Below are 23,167 nucleotides of genomic sequence, written 5' to 3' on the forward strand. Positions count from 1 at the left end.
TTGTAAACAAGTGTCAATGACTTAAAGTTTGATTATGTCAAAACTAACATACACTCATTTATCACGTATACAGGGTGAAATAAAAAAAATTCAACAAAGTCAAACGCCATAATTTCTCCTTTTTTTTAATGAATGCAACAAATGTCGGAAATAGCATCAATTTTTAGAATAAGATTAGATTTGTTCGAATTGGTCACCTTTGGCACGAATTATGGCCTTTAAACGGCCAATGAAACCGTCACAGGCTGCCTGAATGTTGCTCTGCGGTATTTTGCCCGGCGAAGCCCTTGCTTGAGGTGATCGATACTTTGGTATTTTTTAGTGCCAACTCCAGACACAATAGCCCAACGGATTGGTATCCGGAGATTTTGGTGGCCATTGTGCGCTGGAAATGAAGCGAGGAACCTCATTTTGTAACAATTCTTGAGTGGCACGTGCTGAGTCCTTTTGGAATGTTAAAGGTCTGCGGCCAAAATGTTTCAGTGCCCAAGGCTTTAATACACCCCCCATAATATTTTAGCGAAAATATTCGGCCACGGTCGGTTAATACGAGCGGAGAGCGACCATCGGCTGTTATGGCGGCCCACACCATCACCATGGCCGGCGCTTGAGTTCTGGTGGCCAACCGAAGGTGCACATTTTCAGCTGACCTCATTGGCAAGTAAACACGATCATTTTGTTTGTTTACAAACTGCTAGACAACGAATGTTTTCCCATCGGAGAAAAGCAAATTCGACAGTTCACCATTTTTCTTTTTCTTTTGTCTATTTTCTTTCTGTAGCGGAGTGAGTTCTTGCACTTTTTGGAATTTCAATGGCTTTACCCGAGCTCATGTTTCAAAATTTGCGAAATGGTATATTGTCATATGTTTAGCTCACGATCCATTTTTTCCGCCACTGCGACGCGGGTTTCGATCAAGTCGCTTCTTTACTTTTCGAACCATTTCTGCTGATGTTGCTGTTTTCTTCCGTCCACTTCCTTGACGTCGGGCTACGTTACCAGTATCACGGTAACGAGCGAAAAAAGAGCAAAAACTGAACTCTCAAAGAAAAAAAGTGAAGTCTAGTCTCCTTAATATATAACGATTGCTCTTGGTGGCAGTTTAATAAATAGCTTTTTCCTGCAACTTGTCAATATTAAAAAACGCGTAAAGGTCCTGTTTTGTAAGTAAATAGTTTCCGGTTACAACATATTATTTGATAATGATAAGGATTCTATGAGAAATACATGACCAATATGGAGAGACCAAAATATGGATACAAATATCGAAAGAAAATTATAATTTTTTTTTCTGTGTATCGTAACTATTTCTAGAGCCTGCGAGAATTCTTCTCACTCAATAGATATTACTTCTAATAACCGAATTTGACAGACTTTTGATTTTTATTGCTTTCAATGACTAGGCTTTGCGTCAATTTTACCTTACTAAATATTTCCATGATCGAAACGTCAGATTTTCCAATTGTGCTAAAATGTCTTAAAAGTTTAATTTCAAAAAATCACCTAATCAATATCCAAAATATGCTATATAACCAATTATTCTCAGTATCGCCTTCAAATCTGTGATAAACGACATAAAGATATTTCCTATCGCCATTGTTAAGATAACTTGCGGACATTTATAAAAGAACTTTATAAACATGATCCAATTTTTTTTGTGATTAATTTGCTAAGTGTTGTTTTGCTAAATAGTTGCGGTTGTTAACGGAACGGTGAAGAAGTAAAAAACAAATAATATTGAGGAATTGGAGATTAGAAATTATGAAATTTTTGTTAAATATTGTAAGTTGAACAAAAGATTCCAAAGATAATAAATAATTAGAATATTTTTTTTTTAATATAAAATTTACAGCTCCTATTGGCCATTGCCCTGACCACCATAGATGCATATTGCGATGTGTGCCAGCAGAGTAATGAGGCAGCCTGTCGCAGTCGTAATACCTTTTCATTATGTGTAGATGGTAAGTTTTTATATAACTATTAGCAAGTGACCGCTATTGCGTCAGCAAAAGATCCACTTTAAAATTTTAGATTAGTTCCGTGTTAGGCCCTTTTGGTTCTCAATATGCAAAATTTGTTCAGTTTAACAATTTTTTTATCCAAAATTTCTCAATAATCGTACTAAATTTTCAGACTTTCAATGTTTTATATATTTTTTTTAAGTTTTTCCATTTTCGGAAAAAAATAATAGGAAAATATTAAAACTTCAGAAATACAGCCCTGAGTCTATGCCCGCTTCCCGTCAAATTTGCATGGAAATAAATTGTTTTCATTTTATTTAATATTTTATTCCTCATTTTTTAACTCTGGCTTTTCTTTCAAAAATATGATCTAAACAGTTCGATCTTTCAATTCCATGGCAAAACTGGCGCGTCCCGTAATGTACGTGTCTTCCAATCGTGGATTTTGAAAATACTGGGTTTTTATTTTTCAAAACAATAAATACATAAACAAAATTGGCATATATCGGGCACACTTAGAAAAAATTGTAATCAACTGATAGATCTACCTTACCTTTTTATTGTACCATAGGTATTAGTAAAACCATTTCACAATGTAATCACATCAAATTTTTCGGTCCAAAACTTTTCAACGTCCTCTTCAACGTCAACATCACTATCAAATTTCAGGATTTCAGCCCTGTAATTTCTCCTATTACGAAATTTAGTAACATTTAGTACGCATATACAAAATAAACTACATCTCTCCATCTTGGACACACCAACAGTGATCCAAAATTAGTACCATTTAGTACTTTTTAAACAATTATAGTACACATTTGCAAAACCACGCGATACCAACTGAGTCCTCAATAGCAAATTTTTGGGATTTTACCACTTAGTGCAGTTATAGTACGCATACCCAAAACCAGCTCCTTATCTCAACCACAGACATCAAACGTCCACTTTTAGTACCATTTAGTATGTTTTGAACGTACTATAATTGTTTAAAATATACTAAATTGCGTATTAGCTGAAGGGATAGAGAGGACGTCTTGAAATTTCATGTCTGTGATTGAGATAAGGAGCTGGTTTTGGTAAATTTCCAAAACTACCTCCATCCATATCAAATTTCAGGATTTCATTTCTATCGCTTCATCCAATGCCTTCATAATTCAACATTTTTAGTACTTTTTTAATTTTTAGTACTTTTCGTAAACTTATAGTACACATTTTCTAAACCACCACCATATCTCAATCCCACATACCAACAGAGCTCTCAATGTCAAATTTCGGGATTCTAGCTCTATCCCGTCACCCAATACTCAATTTAGTACCACTTAGTACTTTTCGCACAATTACAATACACTTTTCCGAAACCACCTCCATATCTCAATTTTAGATATCCACAGAGCCCTCAATATCAAATTTCATGATTCCAGCCGTATCCCTGCACTCAATACCAAATTTAGTACTGTTTAGTAAACATTTCCAAAACTACCTCCATATCTCAATTTCAGATATCAACAGAGCCCTCAATATCAAATTTCGGGATTCCATCTCTATTCCATCACAGTATACCCAATTTAGTAGCACTTAGTACTTTTTAAACAATTATAGTACGCATTTCCAAAAACACCTCCATATCTTAACCACAGATACAAACTGTGTCATATATACCACATTTCAGGATTTCAGCTATTTTCCTTCACCCCATACCAAATTTGTGGTACAACTTTGCATACATTTCTAAAACCACTTCCCAGATACCAATAGAGACCAAAATATCAAATTTCGGTACTCCAGCTTTATCCCTTCATCCAATACTCAATCCAATTACTACTTAGTACTTTTCGAAAAATAACAATACGCGTTCCGAAAATCAGCTCCTGCTCTAAACAACCAAGTGACATCCTTAGCAAATTTCAGGATTTCTCTATTCCCTTACCCAATCCCAAATTTAGTACTATTTAGTACTATTCGTAAGAATATAATACACCTTTTAAAAACAACCTGCATATCTTAATCCTAGGCACCTATAGAGATCTAAGATTCAAATTTTTATTTTCCAGCACTATCTCTTCACTTAGTACTTTTTGAAACATTATAGTACATATTTACAAATCCACCTCCATACTTTAACCACAGATACCAACAGTGACATCTATACCAATTTTAGAATTTCAGCTCTAATCCTTCACCCCATACCAAATTTAGTCTCACCTAGTACATTTCGTACATTTATGGTACACAATTACTAAGCTAACTTCTTCTCTCAACAACAGCCACCAACAGTAACATCCATATAAAATGTAAGGATTTCAGCCCAATACCAAATTTAGTACCTTTCGTACAAACACAGATATCTTCAGTAATGTAAATATCAAATTTCAGAATCCTATCTCTATCCCTTCACCCAATACCAAAAAAAAAAAAAACCATTCATTACCTTTCGAACAATTATAGTGTACATTCCTACACATAAATAGCGACCTTAATACCAAATTTCAGATTTTAAGCACTATCCGTTCACCCAATACCAAATTGTACCAAATACAGTACTATTTAGTGCTTTTCGTGCACACGTAGAAAACACTTCCAAAACCATTTATTTATCACAAACCAAACAAAAATACAAAATTTAAAAATTCCAGCTTCATCCGTTCACCCTAAACCAAACTCCTCTAAATTGAGTACCATTTATATGCTTCGCACACTCAGTACACATTTCCAAAAGCATCTTCATCAGAGGGCTGCAATGAGTATGATTGAGTAGGCTTGATCACACACAGTGGAAATACAATCAAACTCAATCAGTCGGTCAGATGCAACATGTTCAATCGAGTTGCTCAAGCCAAACGAAAAAGTTGTGATCAAATATGTATTGATCGAAGTTTTGTGTTCGCAATCAAACAGCTCACATGAGTTATTTGTTTACGAACTTATGTTGAATTGTTCATAACGGGTCGATCATCTATGATGAGTCTGATCGGTTTTATTTATCCTAGTTAAGTGAGTGATTTGATTTGATTAAAACACAAATGTTCGAATTTGAGCGAAATCATGATTGTAATTTTACTTAGGATTTCATAACTAAAAGCTGTCCCCACTAAAGAAATTGGTACAAATTATATTTTATAAGCATACAATTTTTCATTTTATTTGGGTTTTTGGTATGCTAGACTTCAGTAACTTATTTGAAAACAAAAAAAAAAACAAAATTAAATTTTTTAATAAAGAAACACATCATTGGTATTTAGAAAACTAAAAATGTTTAAATACTTTTTTTTTTATTTTACAATATTGGTCAAGATTTTTCAAAAACCTTTTCGTTTACCTACACGTGTGTAGTTTCTACTTGCAACAATTTCGGTCGCACTATCACAATATTCTTCCATTTCAAATATTAAAAAAGTCATAATAAACTGTCCCAATTTGATTAAATGGTTGAATAGACAATGACGCTGAGCAAACTCGATTCAAAGAAGACAATCACGGTTGTGATTGCTCATTTACATTCATGTGTTCGATCAACTCATGTTGCTGAACACATCAAACCGTTTCGAACGCTCATGTTTGATTGTGAGTGAAGTGATTCAAACTGAGCGTTCGATTCGATCCGAAGCGAAAACGGTAATTTCATTCAGATCAAACTAAACGACTGCATCAACAAAAATCATGTAAGAAACAGAGGGCTGCCACGAGTATGCAAAAATTCAACCACACTCGGTTTCTTACATGATTTTTGTTGATGCAGTCGTTTGGTTTCTGAATGAATTGACCGTTTTCGGATCGAATCGAACGCTCAGTTTGAATCACATCACTTCCAATCAAACATGAGTGTTCGTGACGGTTTGATGTGTTCAGCAACATGAGTTGATCGAGCACATGAATGTAAATGAGCAATCACAACCGTGATTGTTTTCTTTGAATCAAGTTCGCTCAGCGTCATTGTTTATTCATCCAAATAAGCCTGCGCAGGTAATTTTGACGAACTATATTTGAAATGGAAGAAAATTGTGAGAGTGTAACAGAAAATGTTGCAAATGGAAACTACACGTTATCTACAAAACGAAGAGGTAGAAGTTTTGTGTGGAACATCATAACTCATGTTTTAAGATCAGATGGCACAGTTTTACCTGGCTTTGTTTTCTGCCGCACTTGTAATAAAACCTTGCGGTACAACAATAGCCAAACATAAAATTTAACACGACATGGGTGCTGTAAAATGTTGAAGGAATCGCAACCCTTAAAATCCGTGTCAGTGAACGACAAAGTAATGGCTTTAGAAAAATGTACAAATTTGACTGCCGACCATTTTCTGCTGTTAGTGGTGCTGGCTTCATTGAGTTAGCAAAGTTTCTCATAAAGATTGGGGCAACGTATGGTGAACACGTAGATGTGGACGATTTATTACCTGATCCTACAACAATTTCCCGAAAAGTAAAAACTTACGCTAACGAGAAAAAAACAAGAACTCAAAGAAGAGATAAATGATATTGTAAACAGCGGTACAGCATCGGCTACCATCAATATGTGGACGGATAACTACATAAAACGGAACTTTTTGGGTGTGACATTTCACTACCAAAAAGACTATAAATTCTTTGATTTAGTGTTAGGAATGAAATCAATGGATTTTGAGCGGTCCACACATTCAAATATTCTGAAAAAAAAACTAAAAAACGTTTTTAGTGAGTTTGATGTTAACAATATCGATAAAGTGATGTTTGTTACAGACAGAGGAACAAACATTGTTAAGGCTTTAGAGCAGAATGTTCGCCTGAACTGTAGCAGTCACTTGTTCTCCAATGTGTTGGATAAATCGTTCGCCGCCACCACAGAACTTACAGATGTCTTGGAGTCGTGTAAGAAAATGGTGAAATATTTCAAAAAGGCAAATATGCAACACCTTCTTCCAACATCTTTGAAAAGTCAGTGTCCTACACGTTGGAATTCCCATTATAGAATGTTAAAATCGATAATGGACAATTGGGGCGAAAAAAACAATGTTCTAACGAGAAATGAGGAGAGCTTGAGAATGTTGCACATTGACATAACAATTGTAACAGCACTAGTGGAAATCTGTGAGAATTTTGAAATAGTTTTTAAAAAATTGCAACTTTGTTCTTCCCCATCGCTATGCTACGTGCTTCCATCCATATACACAATTAGAAATCTTTGTAATCCGAGTTCTCAAGATGCGTCAGCAATTTTAATTTTAAAACGAAATATTACGAAGTACATTGAGGATATATGGATTCCCAATTTAAATTTGCTACACAAAGTTGCTTTTTTCTTATACCCTCCCGCAATTAATATCCAACCAAACGAAATAAATAATATAAAGGAGTATTGCATTTCCAGAATACGCAATTGCGTTGCAAATTCAAATCCGAACACTCCTTCCCCAACTTCATTGTCGAATTTTACTTTCGAACTTGCATGTACAGTCGATATGGAAACAAGTAGGCGGACAACCTCAAATAAAAACAATGGCACTTTCTTTTTTGCAAGTTTAATGCAAGTATCTTCTGCAACTCAAATTTTGGATAAGCCTGAAGACGAAGTAGAAAAATATTGCGCTGAACGGGTATGACAGAACATTTTACTTCGTTGCATTGGTGGAAAAATAACAAAACCAATTACCCATATTTGTCACAACTAGCATCAGAAATGCACACAATACCGGCTAGCAGTGCAGCAGCAGAGAGATCCTTTTCTTTGGCAGGCAATATAATTACAGAGAAAAGGAACAGTATTGGGCCGAGAGCTGTTGACAGTTTAATGTTTTTAAATTCTTTTAACAAAAATTGCAACTAAATACTGAAGACTGATATATGTTCCTTTTGTAGAAATAAGCAACTGAAATAGATTTTTTGTTATTATTATTATTATTATTATTTTTTTTTTTTTTTTTTAAAACGTGTTCCTTTTTTACAAATAAGTGACCGAAGTCTGATTTTTTGTTATTTTTTAGAAATAATATGTTCTTTTTTTTGAAATAAGCCACTGAAGTCTGATTTTTTGTTATTTTTTTAGAAATAATGTGTTCTTTTTTAGAAATAAGCCACTGAAGTCTGGTATACTATAAGCCCAAATGAAATAAAAAATCGTTATTTAATAAATACCATTTGTTTCGATTTCTTTATTGGGTACTGCTTCTAGTATTGATAACCATACCAAAACTACAATACAAGATTACGCTCAGATTCGATCTTTCGTATTTAATCGAATCAAATCACTCACCCTTCAAAAAAATTCAAACCGATCATACTCATCCGAGATGATCGTTTCGGTATGTATTGTTCAACATTAGTTCGTAAACAAAACATTCATGTGAGCTGTTTGAGTGCGAACATAAAACTTCGATCAATACATGTTCGATCACAACTTTTTCGTTTGGCTTGAGCAACTCGAATGAACATGTTACATTTAACCGACTGATTGAGTTTGATTGTATTTCCAGTGTGTGTGATCAAGACTACTCGATCATACTCATTGCAGCCCTCTGGTAAGAAACCGAGTATGCTTGAATTTTTGCATACTCGTTGCAGCCCTCTGATCTTCATGTATCAAACGCAATTTCCAACGTTAATTCTCATACGTTATTCTTAGCTCTAGCCCTTCACTTACTATTAAATGGTAACATTTTAGAAATTCAGTACAATTTTTGAACTTTTCGCCACCTTATAGTACACATTTCGAACCTTTGGTTCGCTCTTCCTGCACTCCATTATTGACCTTGATTCCAAATTTGATTCCATTTGTCCATTGCAAAGTATTGCATTTTTAGTACATTTTAGTACTTTTCGAACCCCTTTTTATGAATTGCCAGGCCTTCGCACCAAGACTAACCCTCGTGGAAAATTTCAGGATTCTAGTATTAGCTGTTTCGTCTGGACGTTGATCCTTAGTCGGTCTGTCAGTTTTTTCACTTCTCTTTTAAATATACGATTGGTCTTTAAAAAAATATATCTTAAAAAATCCTTTACAAAATGTCGAAAAAAATTAAAAATTTGAAAACAGACTTAATAATTTTATATTTTTCTCCTAAGTTCAAAATATTGGCACGTTTGTTCTTAAAAAAATATTATAGCTCCATAAGTCTTTCAAAATATCGCTCAAAAAACATGTTTTCTTTTTTTTTTAAATCCATGCTAATAAAACTTTCCATATTTTCTTATAGGCGTTCTTATGGAAGAGCATTTTACCTGCCCAAATGATTACGTTTGTACGTCTGGTGAAAATATTTGTTATCCACCGGATGAAGAAACACCGGTTTGTCCATTCGATGCTGTCGAGGATAGTGACGCCATGATACGTGAGGGCAATCAATGTGGCATCTGTGACGAAGATAGAGTATTTGCTTGTCTGAGTGAAACTACCTATGGTTTTTGTTTTGGAAAAGAATCCATATTAGATGGACCCGTCGATCTGGTCATGGACTGCCCGGCAAATACAGTTTGTAATATAAATTACAAAGCTGATTTTTGCTATGATGATACGTTGGCTAAGGTAAGTTGTGAAAAACAAAACTATTCACACTTTAGAAGATATTTTCAACAAGGTTAGATGGCTGTGATGGAAAATATAGTTACTCAAATTGCCTTATCAAATGTTCGGAATTAAAACTCTAAACGTCTCCCAAAAACATTTTCAAATATTTACAAATATGGATCTGAAATCCGCTCAAAAACTATTCTGAGAATTTTATTCATGATTAAAAATCTAAAATTTTCCCAAAAATATTTTTTTTTTAAAATCAAAATTTTGTTTATATAATTTACGGTGGATAAACAAATCGCAATCAAAAAAATAATTTGGAAGATTTTTTTTCAAAATTCAAAATTTGGTAATTTATTTTATGGTTTAATAATACTGAAATCAAATTACTATTAAACTCCATCATTTTTAGGCTAGTTGTGTTCCCTCTTCCCCCGATGGAGATAATTCCGAAACAACGACATATGAGCCAGAAACAACAACAACTTCTACTGAATTTACAACAACTACCAAAGTGCACAGTACTACAACGGAGTTACCCGCCACCACTACCACTGAAGTCGATAGCACAACGACAGAATATCCAACAACAACTGAAGAAGTTACCACCACAACAACATTACCTACCACAACAACAACATTGCCTACGACCACAACAACAACTGAAGTCATTACCGAGACAACAACAACTTCTGTTCCAACTACAACCTCCACCCCCGATGAACCTACTACAGAAACGAATATAATTACAACTACCCAAGAACCCATAACTGAGACGACAACCATGGTCCCCACCACCACCACCACAACAACAACCACAACTGAAAAATCAACAACACGATCGACACTCCCCGACACTACCGAAGAATATACCACTGAACCGACAACTATAACACCCAGCTCAACAACTACCACCGGAGGTCCTACTACAGGTTCAACTACCCTGGCTCCTAGCACAACCACCTCCACCACTACTGAACAATCTACAACAGAATCATCTACAACGGTCTTCAGTACAACAACCACTGAAGCTTCCAGCTCAACGAAAACAACAACAACTGTGGCTACTACAACCACGACTCCAACTCCAACAGAACCACGTGATCCCAATCAATTATGTCAAGATGAGGGTTCAACTGGTTTCTTTAAGCCCGATTCAGATCCGACCTGTACCAAGTATGTTATTCTTTTCAATATTTCAATGCAATATTTTTATTGATCTCCTACTATCCTCTCATCTAGATACATAATGTGTTATGGTGTAACTTTGCAAGGTATTGAGAAAACATGTCCAACTGGACAGTATTTTGATGGAGAGAGGAAATTCTGTACCGTTGAGAAACCAAGTGATTGTAAAATCGAGACTTCAACGACGACGACGAAGAATCCTGGGGAAACCGAAACTTCAACATCTACAACAACAGATACGAATCCAAATCCAGAAACTACAACAACAACAACTGTGAAAATTCCCACAACAACACCGGCAAACGATCAAGAAAGCCCAACAACCACAACTCAGGCAACCATTACAAATCCGCCACGTGATCCAAAACAAATCTGTTTGGATGCCGGCGCTAGTGGTTCGTATAAGTACGATGGCGATTGTACCAAGTAAGTTGAGATTACGATACGATACGATACTCACTTCATTCTCATTTTAATCATAAATTTATTTTTATTTCGTGCAGATTCGTCATGTGCTACATTCTAAATGGCACTTTGGATGGCATGCTAAAGTCTTGCCCCGCTGGCCAGTACTTCCATGAGGATACCAAATTGTGCGTTAATGTCAAGCCAGACAGTTGTCTTTAAGAGGCAGGAAGTTGTCACAGCATTATTTAATAAAAAAATATAAATTTTGATATCAAACTGTGAAATAAATTTCAATACTAAAATGCAGATGATTGGTGAAATTTTATTCTACGAATCTAACATTTCTGGTACCTTAAGCGACGTCTAGGTACAAACTTGTAGTATAAATTTTATTTAGGATTTTTTTGGAGTTGGAATTAAGTAGTTTTGAAATATGATCGAGGTTTTGGAAATTAGTTCTAAGTGTGCGAACGGTACTAAATGGCACTGCATTTAAAAATGTTTTGTTTAGGTTCAGTGTATGAAGCCGGTATTTTGAAATTTTCTATTAGGGCTCCTTTTGGTGGTATGTTTGAGACTTTGTATTTTGAAATTTTGTATTAGAGTCCCTTTTAGTGGTAGGTTTCTGATAAAGAGTTGATTTTGGTAATGTGTACTACATGTGCTCGAAAAGTTCTAAATAGTACTATATTTGGTTCCAATTGGTATTGGGTTAATATATAGTGCTTGAAATCTGAAATTTGGTACTAAGGTAGCTGTTCATGTGCAGCCTGGAAATATGTGCTATTATGATTGTACGAAAATTACAGATTACATTGTATTGGATGAAGGCAAATAGATAAGATTCCGAAAATTTGATATTTTTATTACTGTTCTCTGGCTATGGCGATTTGGTGATGGTTTGGAAATGCGTCCTATATTTGTAAAAAAAAAATACTAAATGGTACTAAATTTGTTGAAGGGAAAGATCTGAAGTCCTGAAATTTGATATAGATGTCACTGTTGGCGTCTGTGGTTAAGATATGGAGGTGGTTTTAGAAATGTGTGCTATAATTGTTTGAAAGGTACTAAATTGGGTATTGGGTGAAGGCATTGAAGTGGAATCCCGAAATTTGATATTGGTATCTGGGATTAACTTATGGAGATGGTTTTGGAAATGTGTACCAAATGTGGGAACTGTACTAAATGTTACTAAAGTTGGTTTTGTAATGCACGAAAAGTACATACATAGCTTGAAATCTGAAATTTAGTATTAAGGTCGCTGTTCATGTCTGGGCTGGACATATGGAGGTGGTTTCGGAAATGTGTACCATAATTGTACAAAAAGTACTGGATGGTACTAAATTGGGTATTGGGCGAAAGGATAAAGTTGGAATACCGAAGTTTGATATTGAGGTCTCTGTTGGTGTATAGGATGGGTAGGGACAATGAACCTATCGGTCCATTTTTTTAGTGTAAGTCTAAATCCGATTTCAAGTATTTTTTACGTTTTCACCATGTTTCCATTCGTCCGACAGCTGTTAAAATTATTCCTGTGACAGCTCATTGTATTACTTACAGAAGTACAAAAGCATTTTGGTGATAATTTTCCAGAAAAAAAGTTATTCGTGATGGAATTCAAGCGTGATAGTGTGATTTCTTTATATTTGGCTGGAAAACCACAAGTGGCTATCGTTAGAACACTCCAGCATTTAAATGTGAATAAATCTTTTGTGTCTCGTACCATCGCTCGTTACCATGATACTGGTAGCGAGCCCGACGTCAAAAAAGTGGACGGAAGAAAACAGCAACATCAGCAGAAATGGTTCGAAAAATAAAGAAGCGACTTGATCGAAACCCGCGTCGCAGTGGCCGAAAAATGGCTCGTGAGCTGAACATATCGCAATATTCCATTCGGCAAATATTGAAAAACGAGAGATTGAAATTCCAAAAAATGCAAGAACTTACACCGCAACTGAATGAAAATAGACTCAAAAGAGCTAAAGAGTTGCTTCGCTTGGCCGAAAGTGGCGAACTGCCGAATTTGGCGAAAATATTCTGGAGGGTGTATCAAAGCCTTGGGCATGCAAACATTTTGGCCGCAGACCTTGGACATTCCAACAGGACTCAACACCGTCGCACTCAGCACGCGCCACCCAAAAATGGTTACAAAATGAGGTTCCTCGCTTCATTTCCAGCGCACAATGACCAGCAAAATCTCCGGATACCAATCCGTTGGACTATTGTGTCTGGAGTAAAAATACCAAAGTGTCGATCGCCCCAAAGTGTCGATGGGCCAAAATACCGCAGCCGTTTGAAGGCCATAATTCGTGCATTGTATCCGAAGCATTTGTATCTTTTAAATTCGGACTTGTATTGACAATTTGGTGCACAATTAATTTGAAATCGGATAAAGATATATATGGGACATATATCCAAATCTGAAACGATTAACGATTAACAAATCGGATGAACAATATATATGGGAGCTAAAGCTATATCTTAACCGATCTTCACCAAATTTAACATACTATCTTCTAGATTAAATTCGGTCGTAAGTGCCAAATTCCATCCCATTTGGACAAATATTAGACGTTGGGTGCACAATAAAAGGTGCTGAACCGATCTCGATAAAATTTGGCAAAGGTATTTCTGAGTTGTATTTGCTATATTTCCCCAAATATTGTTGTTACAGAGTGCATATTACGGCAGCAGAGTACTAAAATAACAAATCGGATGAACAATATATATGGGAGCTATAGCTATATCTGAACCGATTTCGATCAAATTTGGCATACTTATTGTCAGGCCTAATTTGGTTGTATGTATGTTGTATTCTATTCAGGCTGATATTACACGTTTGGTGCATAATAAAGGCAAATCGGACGAAGATATATATAGGAGCTATATCTAAATTTTTACCGATTATCTCTAATTTCAATAGGGTTAGTCCTTGGGCCAAACAAATGATTTGTGCTAAATTTCATCTGGATAGGGCGATAAATGCGATCTGTACATTGTTTACAAAATAAATAGACGGACGTACATCCTTAGATCGAATAACTTGATACATCTAATATTATCTTGCTTTTTGGAAAAGAGGAAGGATATTCCAAATTTGCTCAAACTTTGCAAACCCTAATATTTTTATCCATGCTAGGTTTATTGCGAAAATATCGGTCCACTCTGTCAAAAATTTTGAATAATTATAATTATCTCATAAAACGCGAAATAAAAATCCGATTCTCTTCAAATTTTACACATCCAAATATCTCTTCCAACACATGATATGGTATAACAAATAACAATAGTTTTATTTTTTCATAAGTTGCGAAAAAATTGTGCTCATAAAATTGGAAATAAATGTATAAAAACTGCACATCTCAATATTTCTACTAGCAATAGATGAAGTATGTTATTTTGGTCTACTTTATGTGATACCTCAAGCACATCTCAAACTTTTCGAAAAATTATTGATAATAGTCGATATTAATTCTAAATCTGATAAGTTTTAAAATTTATATTAGACTAGATGAACCCGGTACGCTTCGCTACCCCTTTTGATTTTATATGCATTCAAAATTTTATTTACGAATATATGTTGGTTAAAAAAAAAACAAATTTAAAAAGTAAAAAAAAAAATTATTGCATGCGTAAATAACCAAAACCATTAGAAAAGCAGTAACATGACATACATACACGAAGGGTTTGTCCTTCGGATTTATTTATTTGATATTCATATTTATTTCATGCAGTAAACTGCAATCTTTTGAAGTTGAGTGGCATTTCTATTGCAATTAGTGAATTCGAGATAGCAACATACTTCGCCGTAATAAGCGTATTTCAAATAAATTGTTGTGTTGTTTTTAGTGTTAGCCTAAGGCGTTGTGGGTCAATGGTTCTTATTAAAATCATATCCCAATCTGATCCGATTTAAATATAATTATAAAAAAAATTACTTTTACTCCAAACTCCGCCACACCTTTCATATTTCATTGAAATTGGTGCGTCAAATATGTGAAATCGGCCGAGAATATATATATGGGAGCTATATCCAAATCTTAACTAATTTCCAATTAATTTATCACATTTATTATTATAACCAAATTCCGCCACACATTCTGAATTTCATTGGAATCGGTCATATATATCGTGTTTGGTGCATAATATGTATGAAATCGGCCGAAATATATATGTTAGCTATATCCAAACCTCAACTGATTTCAATAAAATTTGGCAATTTTTTTCTGGTGCTAGATTTTGTCTCTCTCGCTTTGGGTGCATCAAATATGTGAAATCGGCTGAGTATATATATGAGAGCTATAATCAAATCTGAACCGATTTTAATATAATTTGACTAATTTATTTTCTAATCAAAATCCCGTTACACATTCCAAATTTCTTTGGAATCGAACATACATATCGTGTATGGTGCATAAAATACATGAAATCGGTCGAAAGTATATATAAGAGATATATCCAAATCTGAACCGATTTTAATATAATTTGACAAATGTATATTTGTTTTAATTTCCGCTACACATTCCAAATTTCATTGAAATTAGGTGCATCAAATACATGAAATCGGTCGAAAATATATATGGGAGCTATATCCAAATCTGAACCGATTTCAATTTAATTTGACAAATTCATTTTGGCTCCCAATTCCGTTACTTATTTAAAATTTCATTACAGTTAGAAATACATATCGTGTTTGGTCCACCAAATACATGAAATCGGCCGAAAATGTATGTGGGAGCTATATCCAAATCTGAACCGATTTCAATATAATTTGGAAAATCAATTTTTTAGATAAAATCTATCACACGTTTCAAATTTCATTGAAATTGGGGATACATAGCGTGTTTGGTGCATCAAATGCTTGAAATCGGCCGAAAATATATATGGGAGCTATATCCAAATCTTAACCGATTTCAATATAATTTGACAAATTTATTTTCGGATCAAATCCCGTCACACATTCCAAATTTCATTGGAATCAAACATTCATATTGTGTTTGAGGCATCAAATGAACGAAATCGGTCGAAAATATATATGGGAGCTATATCCAAATCTGCACCGATTACAATATAATTTTTCAAACTTATTTTTGTTCCAAATTCCGTTACGTCCAATTCCAAATTTGGAGAACGTATCTTCAACCAATTAATAGATATGTGCAAATAAAATCTAAATTTTTGGGAGGTACCTCCGATTCTGATGCTATATCTCAAGTTCCAAGTGGAAATTCAAAAATGAATATAGCCTATGTTACTTTCAGGCGAGGTTGCAGAATATATGGAAATTTTCAGGAAAATCTATTCAGCGGTTTTCGAGTCCATAAATTACAAACAAACAAACAAACATACAAACATTTTCCTCTTTTATAGATATAGAAGAAGATATATGTCAGATACTTCTTTGGAATCTCTCCTATGAAGGGTCAAAAGTTTGCATAATTATAACGCAAGTCTGAATATATTTAAATAACCGAATATTGACTGAGTGTATGCAGCTGGTGGCAATACCTACTGATTCTATTTAACTTGTCAATATACCCATTTCGAATTGGGGATTTCGACACCATGTCATTGGGTATGTCCATTCCACAGTCAGAACTTTACACACCACTACAGAGAACTAAAACTGTGCATTAAAAACAAACTCTTACAACATTACGTCAATGGCCTTAGATGAGCCATAAGACTCAAACCCCCATGTACATATCTGTAATAAATCGTCCACAAAATATTATCATGATATCATGATCAACTAGCCATCGGCAATATCATGACCTACGACTGTCCATATTCTAAAAATGTTTATTATGACAGCAACTTCTGCATTGGGCTACTGCCAAACGCGCTTTTTTTTGGCAAAATGCAAATGTCCAAATAAATAAACCGTTAATTTAAATTAACGACATGCACACACTCACATACACAACAATAACAAAACAATGAGTGATCGCTTATTAAAAGCCAACAAAACCAACAATTTAACATAAAAACCCACAAAAATTACACGAAGCTGGACGTGACATGAATACGTCCACAAAGGTGGCCAAAAATGTTGCCATTGCAGTGTGGTATGGTATGGACGCAACTTGTTGTGGGTGGTTAAGCGAGGGCGCCTCTGCATCGATCGATGTCTCCCCGTTTTTGTTTTTAATATTGGCTAAGGTCAGTTAGTTAGTCGGCCACCACGACCACCAACTTAATCGATGTTTTATTATAAATACCCAAAGTGGCAAACTGAAATAAATCATATTGCATTAGCATTTCAAAGAATCCAAATCACAAAAAGTCCACAATAACAACAAGAAAAAACATGTTCAAATACGTAAGGATTAAAAGCAACAATAGAGGGATTTAGAAAAATTAATAATTTTTTTAAATTATTTTTAGACCATTGCCTTGTTTGCTTTCATTGCCTGTGCTGCTGCCAAGCCTGGACTCATTGGTGCCCCCTTCGCCTACCATGCCCCCGTGGTGGCAGCTGCACCCGCTCCCGTCATCACCGCCACCAGCAGCCAAGTTGTGGCCCGCACACACAATGGCATTGTCCGGGCACCCATTGTAGCTCCTGTAGCACCAGTTCCTCGTGTTTTCGCTCCTGCTGCTCGTGTTGTGGCCCCAGTGGCTGCTCCCATCCACGCCCATCATGTTCCAGTATTTGCCAAATATGCTGCCGCCCCCGTAGTAGCTCGTTATGCAGCTCCTGTACCCCACTTCCATGCCCCTTTGGTAGCTAAATATGCAGCTGCCGCTCCTTTGGCCTACAGCGCTCCCTTCGCTTATTCCTCACCCTTGGCCTATGCCCCTAACTATGCTTGGTAAATTGTATTGAAGTGGGATTTCTGAAGAAAAAAAATCTCACCTTGGACTGTTATTTCCTTCTCATGTTATTATTTTTTGAATGGTATTGTTATTTGTTTTAGTTTAGTAATTCCTATGTAGTTGTAGTTCTTAATAAAACAAATAAATTATTTAAAAATTAAAAATATTTGTTCATTATTCAGTATTCTTAATTTAATAAATAAAACAATCTGTCAGGAACTAGGAATAAGACAAAATTCTGCTAAGAAACGACAATACAATTTATTTTTTAATAAGAGGTGATATCTTGGATTTCAAAGATGACAATTTTTGAGATAATTACAGAAAAGTCGGAACAACTCTATTTTAATAAAAGCTCATCTTTTTTCGAAATTTCGATAATAGCAACAATAATCAGGTATTAATTTTGTTGACCCCCATAATGGGCCCATTTTCGACTTTTGCGGATTTTATAAGAAATCCAGGACCAAAAAAATTTAAAAATAAAAAAATTTAAATTTAATTTAACTATAACTTCCGAATCACTTGTAAACAACCACTTGACAACATGGATAGGTATTTTTACAAGCTTTCCAACGATACCTACATTGTTTATATCGGGTAAGTGGATCCGGGTCTAGTGTGGGTCTTGAACTCGGACTTTAGGGTCTACAATCAGGGGTCCCGGGTCCGTCCCCAAGAATAAAATAGTTTCCCGAAATCAGAGAAAAATACATACCCCTAGGAAAATTTAATCCAGTGAAGAAAGTATTAAAGTCGGGCGGGGCCGACTTTATGATACCCTACACCACTTTGCTAATTTAGTATAGCATATTTAGCTCAAAAGACCAAATATTCCGAAGCATTTGATATATATGGGAGCTATATCCAAATCTGAACCGATCTTGATAAAATTTGGTAAAGATATTTCTGAGCTGTATTTCATATATTTCCCTGAATATCGTTGTTACGGAGTGCATATTACGGCTGTGGGTAACAAATATAACAAATCGGACGAACAATATATATGGGAGCTATAGCTATATCTGATCCGATCTTCACCAAATTTGACATACTAGCTTCTAGACTCAATTCGGTAGTAAGTGCCAAATAACATCCCATTTTGGCAAATATTAGAGAGATTTGGTGCAAAATCAAAGGTAAATCGGACGAAATGATATATGGGAGATATGTCCAAATCCGAAACGATCTCGACTTCGGACTTGTATTGCCCATTTGATATATATGGGAGCTATATCCAAATTTGAACCGATCTTGATACAATTTAGCAAAGGTATTTCTGAGCTGTATTTGATATATTTCCCCAAATGTTGTTGTTACAGAATGCATATTACGGCTGCGGAGGACAAAAATAACAAATCGGATGAACAATATATATGGGAGCTATAGCTATATCTGAACCGATTTCGATCAAATTTGGCATAATTATTTTCAGGGCTAATTTGGTTGTATGTGCAAAATTCCATACTATTCGGACTGATATTACACGTATGGTGTACAATAATAAGCAAATCGGACGAAGATATATATGGGAGCTACATTTAAATTTTTACCGATTATCTCCAATTTTAGTAGGGTTCGTCCTTGGGCCAAAAAATGATTTGTGCAAAATTTTATCTGGATCGGGTAATAAATGCGAACTGTACTTTGTTCACAAAAATACATGGACAGACGGATGAACGGACGGACGGACGGACATGCATATATCGACTCAGAATGTGATTCTATGCAGATCATCAAAAGGAACTATGGGTCTATCTCGTTCCCTTTGCCTGTTACAAACAAATGCACAAAGACATAATACCCTGACCACCTTGTGGTGTAGGGTATAAAAAAAACTAAAGAGTTTTTATTACTAAACTAGAGTTATGCCGAAAATCCAAGTTTATTATAAAAGTAGGCCTCAAAGTAGAAGACATGTGTATCGGTGTTTTAAAGATTTACATCACAAAGTAGCACAAAAAAAGGGTGGCTCCATATATTTTGAAATTTTCGTATTAGGATTCCGGAAATTTCGGCAATATATTGTCTTCCGCAATATTACTGACTATCAAGAGCACCCTACTACGTCAACGAAAAGTCCACTTTAAAATTTTAGACTCGTTCCAACAGATGTTAGTACTCAAAATGTACAATTTGTTCAGTTCGACAAACTTTTTTAATCACAACTTTCAAGTTTTTACATATTATTAAGGGTTTTCTTTTTCGGAAAGAAAATAAGAAAAATGTTTACTTTTTACTTCAAAAAGTCTTCAAAATCTTTAATTTTGCAGTTTTGACCCATATCCAATTTTTCTGTCCAAAACTTTTTTAACGTCACCTCAATATCAAACTTCACTATCTCAGTTCTATCCCTTTACCCAATACCCAATTTAGTACCATTTAGTACTATTCGAACAATTATAGTACACATTTCCAACATCACCTCCATATCTCATTCCCAGATACCAAAAGTAACATTCATATACAATTTCAGGGTTTCAGCTCTAACCCTTTATTCAAAACCAAATTTAGTTCAATTTAGTACTTTTCGTACAAATATAAGACGCATTTCCAAGCCCACCTCCATATCTCATTTCCAGATACCAAACAGAGACTTCAATATAAAATTCCTAGATTTCAGCACTATCCCTTCATCCATTGCTCAATTGAGTACCAATTAGTACTTTTCGAACAGTTATCGTACATATTTCCAAAAACCATCCCCATATCTCAACTACATATACCAACAACACCTGAAAATCCAATTTCAGGACTTCAGCCCTGTGCCTTCGACCAATACCAAATATAGTTCAATTTAGAACTTTTCGTAAAAAGATAGGTCGCATTTCCTCAACCACCTCCATATCTCATTGCCAGATACCAATGGAGGCCTTAATATCAAATATCAGGATTTCAGCTCAGCTTCTTTCACCCCACACCGATTTAGTACTATTTTGGTACTTTTCGGACAATATAGCAAGCATTTCCTAATCACATCCATATCTTAGCCACAGACACCAAAAGTGGTATCTATACAGAATTAAAGAATTTAAGCTTCATCCCTTTACCCAATAACAGATCTTAGTACAATTTAGTACTTTTCGTACAAATATAGTGGGAATTTCCAAACCACCGCCAAAATCTGAAACACAGATACCATCAGTAATCTAAATATCAAATTTCAGAAATTTATCTCTAACTTCGTATAGCCCCCATATAACGGTACCTCCCGATATTCGGTATTTTCATGATTTTAGCGACATTATTTACTGGAATTATTTCAAATTTCGTATCTGAAGTTCGTAATGGGTGCTATAGGCTATGACAAATATTTCTGAATGCAGGCCACATCTTCGTATAGCCTCATACGACGGTACCTCCCAATACTCTGTATTTTTATGATTTGTGCGATATAATTCATCGGAATTGTAAAAAATTTAGTATTTAACGTTCGTAACGTTAAAGGCTAACAGTACTCAGGCTATGACAAAAAAAATCGTATGTAGGCCACATCTTCGTATAGCCTCATATGACGGATCTCCCAACACTCGGTATTTTTATGATTTGTGTGATATTACTCACCGGAATTGTAACCAATTTCGTATTTAAAGTTCGTAAAGTTAAAGGCTGTAGTACCCAGCCTAGGAAAAAAAATCGTATGTAGGTTCATGTTTTCGTATATTCCCTATATAACAAAACATCCCGATATTCGATATGTTGATGATTTTAGCGACATTATTCACCGGAATTGTTTCAAATTTGGTATTCGTAATGGGTACTATAGCCTATGACAAAAAATTTTGTAGGCAGATCCACGTCTTTGTATAGTCTCCATATAACAGTTTTCATATACGTGGTAGTTTCCGGAAGTTTTTTGAAAATAACAAATAAATTACATTACGACTATCCACTTCATATAAGGTTCTGTGTTTCAATTTCACATTTATAGCATCTCCAAGACCAAATTCAAAACTCTTAATATTCTCAACATTTCAAAAAATAATTAATCTAAATTTCAGCCTCTAAAAAGTTCCAACCAAAATTGTTTACATGGACAATTTTTTTCTCCTTTGTGTTATTTGAATCGTTATAATTTTGGTTTTTCGTTCACCAAAGCAACCCTGGGAGCAATTATCTACAACTACCACCAGGTATTGACCCTCCAAGCCAGTTGACATCAATAAAAAATATATTTTGAAAATTAATATTCTGCGAAACTCTAATCCCATTGATGCAATATTGGGATTAAGTTGTGGAAAAAACTAAATGGATTTTTTTAACACGTGTTGTTTGGTGGATTAAAAAAAAACAAACGGGCACAAATAGGTCAACGGATTAACTATGAAGGATTAAGACCTTAACTACACAATTCATTCAAATATACCTGTTCAATGGTGATGGAGAAAATCAGGATATCTCACTTATCTACCTGTTTAATACATATAAAAAATGCAACAGCTGAGGAAGATTGGCAATCACAGTGTAAACATTGCTGAGTGAAGACATCTGAGGACATCTTGACAATGTCAACATTTTCCAAATCAACAAAAACAACCACAACATCAGCGCCACCACGATATTGCACCTTACCCACCCAACAAGGAGAAGCCTTCACCTATGCCCTGTATCTACATCGCGAAGAGTTGAGGAGAAGCCGTTCCTCAGTCGGTGTCAAACGCACCAAATTGCTGCTCACACAAGAACTCATCTCGAAAACTATTAAGAATATCAACAAATGCTCCGCCGATGATTTACAAATTCTCAGCCGTGAGACGATTTTCAAAAAGAATTTACATCGCGAAATAGCCCGACAGAGACATCGCCATTATTTGCATATGTTGCGTCTGAAGAATCAGCAGCAGGAAATAATTGCCGAGAATCGGGTGTATTTACATGGAGAGAGTTGTCGTGCGAGGCAGGAGTTGAACCAGAACTCGTATAATGCCGCATCGTCGCAGGCCATGGAAGTTAGTCACTAAGTTTCAAATGTTTAAAAAATAATTCTAAAATGTTTTTTTATTTGCATTTATTATATTTTGTATATATTTAAAAAGAAATAAACAAGTTAAAAATTATCAGTCGGTTTTGTCCGATAGATGTGAACCCTCAGCCAATGTTCGATTATTTAAATATATTTTGACTTGTGTTCTAATTATTCAAATTGTTGACCCTTTATAGAGTAAGTTCCAAAGGAATGGTCCAATATACTTCATTTCGTATCGGACCTAAATAAATATGATATAAATATTGGGACGTGCCAGGTTTGGACTTATAGGTTACTTTCTTCACTTGTTAAGAGATATGCGATAATTTATAAGAAATGT

The 23,167-nt window shown here is 35.0% G+C and overlaps 3 protein-coding genes across 3 annotated transcripts; all 3 read left to right on the forward strand.

Annotated features, from left to right (window-relative positions):
* The first annotated feature begins 1,676 nt into the window (after positions 1-1,676).
* On the forward strand, positions 1,677-11,299 carry LOC101892142 (mucin-2-like). Its single transcript, XM_005178695.4, has 6 exons — positions 1,677-1,782; positions 1,853-1,961; positions 9,130-9,458; positions 9,859-10,622; positions 10,689-11,060; positions 11,138-11,299. The coding sequence occupies exons 1-6, from the start codon at positions 1,762-1,764 to the stop codon at positions 11,259-11,261; spliced, it is 1,719 nt and encodes a 572-aa protein (XP_005178752.2). The 5' UTR covers positions 1,677-1,761; the 3' UTR covers positions 11,262-11,299.
* Positions 11,300-17,432: 6,133 nt separating this feature from the next.
* LOC131806692 (cuticle protein LPCP-23-like) lies at positions 17,433-17,913 on the forward strand (the record flags this gene model as incomplete). Its single annotated transcript, XM_059131253.1, has 1 exon — positions 17,433-17,913. A coding segment is annotated over one exon (429 nt), but the record flags the coding sequence as incomplete, so codon positions are not given.
* Positions 17,914-22,287: 4,374 nt separating this feature from the next.
* Positions 22,288-22,918, forward strand: LOC101891795 (uncharacterized). Its single transcript, XM_005178693.3, has one exon. The coding sequence runs from the start codon at positions 22,367-22,369 to the stop codon at positions 22,820-22,822; it is 456 nt and encodes a 151-aa protein (XP_005178750.1). The 5' UTR covers positions 22,288-22,366; the 3' UTR covers positions 22,823-22,918.
* The last annotated feature ends 249 nt before the right edge of the window (positions 22,919-23,167 follow it).

The sequence above is a fragment of the Musca domestica genome, unplaced genomic scaffold (genome assembly GCF_030504385.1).
Source record: "Musca domestica strain aabys unplaced genomic scaffold, Musca_domestica.polishedcontigs.V.1.1 84, whole genome shotgun sequence".
In the NCBI taxonomy this organism is placed as follows: Eukaryota; Metazoa; Arthropoda; class Insecta; order Diptera; family Muscidae; genus Musca; species Musca domestica.